Source organism: Humulus lupulus, chromosome 2 (genome assembly GCF_963169125.1).
Source record: "Humulus lupulus chromosome 2, drHumLupu1.1, whole genome shotgun sequence".
Taxonomy (NCBI): Eukaryota; Viridiplantae; Streptophyta; class Magnoliopsida; order Rosales; family Cannabaceae; genus Humulus; species Humulus lupulus.
This window is the reverse complement of record NC_084794.1, coordinates 72,479,303-72,489,911: the sequence shown is the minus strand read 5'-3', so window position 1 is coordinate 72,489,911 and position 10,609 is coordinate 72,479,303. Positions and strand designations below refer to the sequence as shown.

Below are 10,609 nucleotides of genomic sequence, written 5' to 3'. Positions count from 1 at the left end.
TATATATATATATATATGATTGTTATTAGATATTCATTGTGTGCTTTCCTCATTGAGAAATATATTCAAGATTTATTTTCTAATATTTGTCTCACCAATGGAAATTTTAAGAATAACACTTAAGAGTTGAAATTACTTGTTTACACCCGTCTTTCTAAACAACCAAACATAGGTAGTCAAAATTAGGTTACTCGGTTTTCTTTCTAACAATTTTTAGGTTATAAAACAAATCTCCAAATTAGATTAAGAACTTAAAATAAATAGAAAAATAAATTTAGTTTTTCACCCAATTAGAGAAAGCCCTAATAAATCTAATCAAAACCCCAAAATAAAATCATATTGAGTTTTGGAAAAATTAAACTCAGAGTAGTTAATTTCCCAAATCAGAGAAGAAAAATAAATTTAGTTTCTCATTTAAATCCTAAAGACCTAAATCATCAAAATATGAACAAAAATACAAACCAAAGCAAGGAAGCACCTGATATATAAATTTAGGCCAAGCATCTGTAAGGAATCGACAATTTTTTTCATACCCATAGTAGATCAGAATAGGTTTCATGGCCATCAAGGAGTAACCCAAGGGATATGTTATATATCACTCCATCTTGACTTGCCATTTGGGGGAGTCACTCAACAAAGAGCAAAGCACTGTTGTAGCTATAAATAATGTGTTTGGTTGAGTTGATATCAGGTAGAGAGAGTTCATGAAGAATTATGAAGTTTTGGGTGTAGCAATTTTCATTTTTGAGATTAGCTGAGCTATCATCTATATATATATTATTATTTTAATTAAAAGCTTAGAATAACAAAAAAAAAGAGCATAATATATAAACCCGATTTTAGAGATAGCCAAATTTTTATTATTATTTTAATTAGATAGATAGACTTCAATTATCATTTTTTCTTAATAGTTAAGTAGGACCCAACAACCACTGCCACTGAACACTTCATTTTAAAATATATGTAATCACTTTTTGTAATGCACATACAATGTATGTTTTTTTGGAAGGAAAAAAATTTAATAACATATATATTTTTTAAATGATGATAAAATAATATTAACCAAAAGTTGGGAAAAAATCATCTGAGATAATTAATATTTAATAGAATATATAATATTAAGTTGTAGTGCTTAAATATTTATTTTTTAAAAAAGCAATATCATCACATAATAAACTAAATAATAATAATAATAATAATAATAATAATAATAATAAACAAAGTATTAATTTGTGTGTAATAAATTGTTTAATTTTTTTTTATTAGTTTAATATTTAAAATAATTCAAATTCTGGTAGTTTTTATTTATATTTTAATTTATATATTATATATGGTGTATTGAGATTTTGAAATAAATAATTAAATACATTTTAAATTTTTTTATGTTTTAAACATATTTTTCTAAATAGTATGGCTTATGAGTTTGAATTTTAAAAAATATTGTAAAAGTCTAAACTTTAATGTGAACAAATTTTAATTAATTTTCTTCAATCGTTTTCAACCTCAAAAAAAATTCAAAATCTAAAATCTAAAATGATGTTATTTTAATTAATATATACATGTATATGCTTTAGTTAATCATTTATAATTTAAGTAGTTGAATCAATTATAGCTGAGCTATAAAAACAAAACAATTTAAATAGCTAATCCTAAAAATGAAGCTAACACAAAAAATAAAAATGAAAGACATATGTAAAAAATTATTTATGTGTAAACAAAACTCAAATAAAAGAATAAAATTTTAAATAGAAATAGAAATATATGATTAGATAATTTATGAAACTGGATAAAAGAATATTATATATCTGTATATGTTATATAATTAATGCTTTTAATATTAAACCCAAAACGATGAGTTAAAGGACATTGACTCAAAGTCATACAAAATATGTAACAATATATATATACGTATATAGGTATTTGGCGTCATACTTTCAATGATATACTAATGTTTTCATTATAATAATTCAAAATAAATTTAGTATTACTTGATGTTTGTTTATAGTACAATACATCATCTACACATCTCAAAAGTAGTAGATAAGCTATGGATAAGAGTTGGACTTCTAATAAGAACAGACTATCTACCAAGTTTATCAATGGATTGAAGAACTTCATTACATTATCAAGAGATCACTTGAATGATGAGAATAAGATTCGATGTCCATGTGTCATGTGTATGAATTTATACTTTCATGACTTGGAGACAGTTGAGCGTCATATCTTCATAAAATTATTTTATACCCACTATGTTAAATGGGTACATCACGGGGAGAATATTGTAGATGAAAGTGATGGTGAGGATGATGCTAATGATTTCGATGATCTTGAAGATGTTGATGATCTTGATGATGTCGATGATGCTGAAGAGAGTGACAATAATTACACTAGTGATGATGATATGATCCCAGCGATTGAAGATTTAACTCAACAAGACCCTACAAAGAGTAGTTTTGCAAACTTTGGGGATTCAACTCACCGAAAAGAGAAGGGGCAAAAATTTCATAACTTATTTGCTGAAGTAGAAAAAGAGTTGTACCCTGGATGTAAAAAGTTCACAAGTTTAACATTCATCGTTAAGCTAATGCATATAAAAGTGTTGACTAGTACTTTCTTAAGGAAGCATTTCCTGATGATATAAAAATCCCAAATACTTATTATGATGTTAAGAAAATATTACATGATCTTGGTTTAGGATATGAAGCAATTCATGTATGTGAGCATGATTGTTCCTTATATTGGAAAGACAATAAAGATGCTGAAAATTGTCATATTTGTGGTCATGAAAGATATAAGTTTAAAGGAACCAAAGGCAAGAAAATACCACATAAAAAGATGCATTATTTTCCTATAACTCCACGTTTGCAACGACTTTTTATGTCAAGACATACATCATCAGATATGAGGTGCCACAAAGAAGAACGTGTTGATACTGAAGGTGTACTTAGACATCCGGCAGATGCAGCGGTTTGGAAGGATTTTGATAAGCAATACCCCGATTTTGCTAAAGAACCTCGAAATATTAGGTTAGGATTTGCAACTGATGGGTTTAATCCTTTTGGTGATTTATCAAACTCGTATAGTATGTGGCCAGTAATACTGATGCCATATAACATGCCGCCATGGATATGTATGAAACGAGAATTCTTAATGATGTCATTACTAATTCCTGGGCGTCGTGCTCCCGGTAAGGATATAGATGTCTATTTACAACCTTTAATCGAAGAGTTAAAAGAATTGTGGGAGAAAGGGGTACAAACTTTTGATGTTGTCGACAAAACATACTTTATCATGCGTGCTGCTATATTATGGACAATTAATGATTTTTCTGCATATGGCACTGTGTCTGGGTATAGCACTTGAGGGTATAAGGCATGTCCTATTTGCGAGGATGACACATCTTCATTTCGAATTAGGGGTAAAATTTGTTACATGGGACATCGTCGATATTTGTGTGCTGAACATGAGTGGCGCACTGATAAGGAGTACGATGGTACAATTGAAAGACGGTCTGCCGCTAGAAAATTAATAGGTGATGAAATTGCAGATAAATTGGACCATCTGTGGACATGTAGGCCAGGTAAATATGTTGATATTATGAATGATTATAAAAACCAAATGAAGAAAGCAGGCTATGAAAATAAAACAAATTGGAGGCGTAAAAGTATATTTTGGGAATTAGAATACTGGCCTAAATTAAAACTAAGGCATAATTTGGATGTGATGCATATTGAGAAAAATATATGCGACAATGTTGTTGGAACAATATTTATCATTGATGGGAAGTCTAAGGATACCGACAATGCACGATTGGACTTACAAGATTTGAAAATTCGTAAACAATTGCAAATGAAAAGGCAAGGAAACAAGTGGGTGAAACCAGCAGCTTGTTATACGTTATCAAAGAAGGAACGCAAGCAAATTTGTGAGTTCTTACAATCTATCAAATTTCCAGATGGATATGCTGCAAACTTGTCTCACAATGTTAATATGAAAGATGGGAAGATAACTGGGTTGAAAAGTCATGATTGTCACATCTTATTACAAATGTTGTTACCCATTAGTGTAAGACCATATTTGAAAAAAAAAATGATGTCTGTGATTGCTGAATTGTCCTTATTTTTTCAAAAACTATGCGCAAGGACATTGTATGTGAAAGATTTAGATGCTTTGGAAGAGGGCATTGTGTTCACACTATGTAAGATGGAAAAAAATTTCCCTCCTGCATTTTTTGATGTAATGATTCATCTAGCGGTGCACTTGCCAATGGAAGCTAAGTTAGGAGGTCCAGTACAAATGCGATGGATGTATTCAATTGAAAGGTAATATAATTTAATATTACCTTAAGAAATAATATATTTGAAAAATAATTTTTTGATTTTTATTAAGTACAAACTATGTACTAATGTATATTAATTGTATAATATTTTTATAGGGAAATAGGTCATTTGAAAAAGTATGTAAAGAACAAAGCTTGCCCTGAAGGTTCTATAGCTGAAGGATATATTATTAGTGAGGCATTAAATTTTTGTTCAATGTATCTTCATGGCATAGAAATCCGCTTCAATCATCCAGATCGAAATCCAGATGAGGTTGGGGTAAGAAGACAATCAACATTGTCTATATTCAATATGCCAACTAGACCATTTGGAAAACAATCATCAATCTCAATAACTGAAGAACAACGGAATATGGTACATTGTGAATAATTGTCCTGAGTTGGAGCCATATTTAAAGTAAGTTTTCTGTTGATCATCTTAAGTATGGCCAATATTTTTTGTTTTCTTTTACATATAAAAGTTCTTATTTGAGAGTACTTTTTTTGAAATCAAAGAACATAGATTGTTTTTACAATCCAAAGGCGTTTCAGATAATGATCAAGCACAAAAGCAAGAATTTCCATCTTGGTTTGAAGATAAAGTACGTTAATATATTTATAATTCTTTCATATGGGATATGGTTCTTTATCTCATTTTAACTATGAAAACTATATTCTCAGGTTAAAAGAATGAATGAAATATCATATTCTAAAGCCCAAGATGATTTGTATGCCATTGCAATTCAACCTAATTTTTCGATTTGCACATATGCTGGTTGTATGGTTAATGGAGTTAGATATCACACAAAAACTCGAGATGAAAGACGCATTACTCAAAATTGTGGAATTCGAGTTGAGGTAGAATATGATGGGAACCTTTGTGATTTTTATGGTGTCATCAATGAAATATGGGAAGTACATTATATCTATTTTAATAGGGTGATATTATTCAAATGTTCTTGGTATAACACCAATGAGAGTGACCATAGAATTTATACTGAGTATAACATTACTAGTATAAATGTTGCCTCACAATGGTTTGAAGATGAACCATTTGTCCTTGCAAACCAAGTTAATTCAGTATTCTATTTAGACGACATAAAAAGAGGTGAAAATTGGAAAGTGGTGCAAAAGGTAAACCATCGTCATATTTGGGAAATACCATCAAAGCCACAAGATAGTAATTATGATGATGTTGGACCCGTTACTACTAATCGTGAAGCATATCAAGAAGAATTCTCAAGCGACATTGATATTACATTTGATTCAACCAATGTTGATGATATTCTTATTCGGCAAGATATTGACGAAATTGAAATCGATGATATTGATTACAATGAATGTCAAAACGAATTAGACAATGAGGATATTGATGAAGAAGCATTACTTAGTGATTCAGAAGATGTAACCGATAGTGATGAAAGTGATTAAAAATCAATGGTGTGTAAGTATTTTTTTAATATATGAATTTAATATTGTTTATTATATGCAAATAATAATTTATTATTTCAGGTTTTTATTATGTCAAGCATGAAGTCTCTAGATCAACCAATGAATAGTAGAAGACTCTTTGGCTCTAAAAAGACACCCACTGATACTCCATCATTAATACAATCTCCACAACCTTTAACACCTTCTATTGATTGTTCGTCAACAATATCATTACCTGATAAACCACAAAAATCTTCACAAGGTACAAAGTATTATTGTTTGTCTTATACCAATATAAATATATAATACAATTATATGAAAGTGTGATATAGTTCTTACTAATATTATACAATTTTTTTCTACAGAATCAAAAAAGAGAACTCGTGGGCCTACCCAGGGAGATCGCACAAGTCGTGGGTTGAAGGATGGAGCACCTAAGCTAAAAATTTCATATGAAGTGGGGGAGCTTCGAGTTTATGGCACAGATGCTGCTAAGTTCGCAAACACTGTTGGTGTAAATGTACGACATCATGCTCCGCTACAATACAGTGGTTGGAGTAAAATTCCACCTATGGAAAAGAAAGTTGTATATGCTCATATACAGGTATGTTTATATTAATATATTCACTTAATAACTTTTTTTATATAGATAATTTTCTTTATATCGATTCCCTAATTTTTGCAGGATGTATTCGACTTGGACTTTGGGAAACATCCATATCTTGAAATAATTTGTGATCATTACTGCTCCGAGCGATTTAAGGATTATCGCAATCGATGTCACAAGCATTTTAACAAAATGATCGAAGAAGGAAAAGATCCGCTACAACATCAACCTAAAAAATTGGTGATAAGAGATTCGGATTGGAAATGGATGTGCACCAATTGTTTCTCTAATGATGAGTGGAAGGTGTCATAATGTCTATCTAGTTCATATAAATTTTATTTTATTTTTATTTTTTAAGAAAATATTAATGTTAATTTATTTATTTTTGCATAAAAAGTCTATGGCAGGCTCACAAAATAGATCAAAAGTGTCTTATATGCATGCAGGTGGAAGTAAATAATTTACTTAATACTTACACGAGGAGGTAAATATTTTTTAGTGTTGCCAATATTAATTTACTATACTTAAGTTTTAATTTTTTTCCAATAATTATTACAGAAATCAAAACATACAATGGATATAGATGAAAGACAACCAGGTTCTATTCAAGCTGGAGAGATTGAAACATTTAAAAAAACCCACCAGACAAAAAATAACAAATGGATCCACAAAGAAGCAGAGCAAAAATATGTATGTATCATATTTCCTATAAGTTACCAATATTTTATCGACTATTTACATTTTATCTAAACATATAACATAGTTCTTTTATCTTTATAGAAAGAGATGATTGAGTTACGACAAGATCAACTTAATCAACTTGAAGATGGAACATTAATAATGGTGGACGAAGCTGCTATTTATAGACAGGTTCTAGGTGAAGATAAATATGGATGGTTAAGAGGTTTTGGACCTGTCCTTGGAAAAAAGTTATCAACCGAGTTATCATCTAAATCTAAAGAGCATGAAGATCGACGCTTTGAGAAATTAGAAAAAATCATCAAAGATTTTACCAGTGATAAAGATGACGTTATTGAAAAATATATTCAAGAAAAAGTGGACAAGCGGTTTGAATTATTACAAAGAAAACTCTTGGAAGAACGTGAATTGCAATCATCTTCAAATAAAGAGACAAATCAACAAATTGATTCAAATCCAACACAACAATCGACGACACCACCATCAATGGTTTTATTAATTTTTAAATATATAATAATAATAATAGTACTATAATTTTTATATTTATTTGAATATTTTTTTTGTAGGACAAAAAGTATAGATTAAAATTGGAAGATGGTGATGTGGTTGCTATTGGTCAAATTGTAGCTGGCATAGAAGTACATGGAAGAAAATTGGCAAAAGACAATGTACGAGTACATGTACTTGAATTTTTTAATGAAAAAGCTCATCTCCCTATCCGCGTTTGTGATGATTTAATCTTTGTAAAAGATGCTGTCGAAAGTTTTGTTCCATGGCCGAAACACTTAATCATTTTTGCCGATTATGAGGTAATAAAAACATTATTTAGTTCAATTTTTTTGAATTATTGTTTCCTATTACTTATAAGTAATTATTGTTTAATGAATAATGTTTTTAGGTAGTCAACAATATGGAAAAATATGAACACTCATCTTCACACATGCCATCTAAAAAAGGTACAAGTTCAAAGAATGTGCAAAAGTCTCCAATTAAGTTTGATATGCCGAAGAACATTCCCAAGAGCATAAAAGCTATATTGCTAAGTGTTCAATTCCGTGATCCTTTAAACAACATTTGTATTAAAATGGAGCGCAAAATTTTTGGCCATGATGAAGATTTGTATATTGCCCCTGAAGATGTAATTCATTTCGGCACAATGGTGGAAATTGAAGCTCCCTGTATATCCTTTTATATTAGGTAAGAAAATTTTCTTATAGCTTTTACATCATGCTCTTGATAACATTATTTTAATTGGTAACATTATAATATTTAGGATCTTACATCAAATGCTGGAAAAGTCAAATCGAGGACAATATTTTCATTTTTTCGATCCAACTTGGGCTTCTCCTGCGGGTTCCAATATACTAAAAAATGTAGAATTAGTAGCAGACCGATTAGTAGAATCAGAGACAATGCAACTTTCCTTGCTCCCTATTAATATAGGGTAAGATTAATTTAAATGACTATTTTTGCTATAAAATATATGTATACATATATATAATAATAATCTATTTATGTGATCAATAGCTATCATTGGGTACTAGTAATAGCTGATCCATTGCATGATACATGCTTCTGGCTCGATCCAATTAGAAAACCTCCACGCAATGAAGTTACAAACTTTATTACGATGTAAGTTAATAATATTATATATTAATTTTGTAAAACCATCAAATTAAATTTTATTTAGTAGTTTTGATGATAACTTATTTATTGTTTAGGGTTTTTGACTACTACAATGCTTCAAAAAATAGGATTCCAAGAGAAGGTGGTATTATATGGAAATCCATAGAGGTAAGTAGCTATATAGATACATCATAATATATAATAAGTTTCTAAGTTGTATTTTACAATTATTTTAAAAATTGAAGGGCTTTTACACGTCTATATAAATATGCAGTGTCCTAAACAACCATTGAATGTCGAATGCGAATATTATATAATGAAATACATGCGAGATTTCTGCATGGATTCGAGGCCTATCAATTGGTTAAATACTAATGTAAGATATATACATATATATCCTTATTTGAAATACATTATATTCAATATATTATTTAAATTCACTAATAATTATCATTGTTTTTTTTCTAGTGCAACCATAGAACGAAAAGTTACACAAAAGAAGAAATTGATCAAATTCGAGTGGAGTGGGCCGACACATTCATAGAACTGATTTAATATTTTACCAAACTTTTTTTAGAGTAACAAATGAGCTATAATGTAATTACCTAGTTTTTTTTATTTATATTAATAATTTTTATTATTATGTAAAGCGTTGTACTCTTTTTCCTCTTCTGAGCTTTTTCCCTAGGGCTTTGCTCAGTTGAGGTTTTAACGAGGCAATTGCTAAAGGTTCCTATTTGAGAAGTTTGTAATTGTACTCTTCGCAAACCTTTTAATTTCAATGGCGTTAGACTCAAATGTGGGGTTTTTTTTTTTGGCTTTAGTTGCCAACTTTTCATAGTGACACTTGCCTAATCTTACTCTTTCCAACTCATTTATTTGTCTTGGTATATTAAATTTGTCTTGATCAACTTAAATATGCGTAATCAAGTTTTTTTTCCTCAAATTCATAACACACACACATATATATATATATATGAGAGAAGTTATAAGAGACAATAATACAAATTATACTTTATTTGCTACAATTCAAATATTTAGTGTAAAAAACTTTAGAAAATATTAAGTATGTTTTACTATAAAAAATGAGTTGCAAAAAAATATTATTTTGCTATTAAATATTGAAGTTAAAAGTTGGTGCTAAGAACATAGCTTCCAACTAAATAAAGTGGTAGCGAAACAAATTATTTTGCTACTAAAGACAAATGGAAGCTAAATGTATAGTTAAAAAAATAATATTTTGCTACTAAATAAATATGATAACAAAATTGGTAGCTAAAAAAACAAATTTGCAACAAAAAAAAAATAGTAGCTAAAAATTGGTTGCTAAAAAACATAATTTTGCTACGAAAGAAAAATGGTAGCTAAATTGGTAGCAAAAAAATTAATATTTCGCTACCAAAAATTATTGGTTGCTAAAAGAGAAAACTAACTACTAAATTTTTTGGTAGTAGAAATATTTGGTCTTATTTGTTTAGAATTTACTACTAAGACATTTCACTACTAAAATTTGGTAGCAAAATAATATTTTTTACTACCAATAATATTTGGTAGCTAATAACTTGGTAGCTAAAAATCAATTTTCTTGTAGTGTCCATTCACCACCGATACACATGCCCCAAGCATCCACGAATCTTACCGCCATTATAGCTATTTTCCTGCACATATAAACAAAAAGGAATGAGCCTAATGCCCAGCAAGGAAAAATCTAACACATAGTTCATCTACATAATTTCATAAGAAACATAAAAAACTTAACATAACACTTTATCATACACATACTATAATGGCCATTATTACTTGGGGTCCCATAGACTAAACAAGTCATATGCCCATGAGATTAGTGGGGTCCTACTAGCTAAGTAGGTCATATGCCCATAACTATTTGGGGTCTTGTTAGTCATATGGGTCATATGCCCAAGCCTACA

The 10,609-nt window shown here is 29.4% G+C and overlaps 1 protein-coding gene across 1 annotated transcript; it reads left to right on the top strand.

The window, feature by feature from the left end:
* The first annotated feature begins 2,047 nt into the window (after positions 1–2,047).
* On the top strand, positions 2,048–3,363 carry LOC133814397 (uncharacterized). The gene is made up of 2 exons (XM_062247362.1): positions 2,048–2,546; positions 2,747–3,363. The coding sequence occupies exons 1-2, from the start codon at positions 2,048–2,050 to the stop codon at positions 3,361–3,363; spliced, it is 1,116 nt and encodes a 371-aa protein (XP_062103346.1).
* The last annotated feature ends 7,246 nt before the right edge of the window (positions 3,364–10,609 follow it).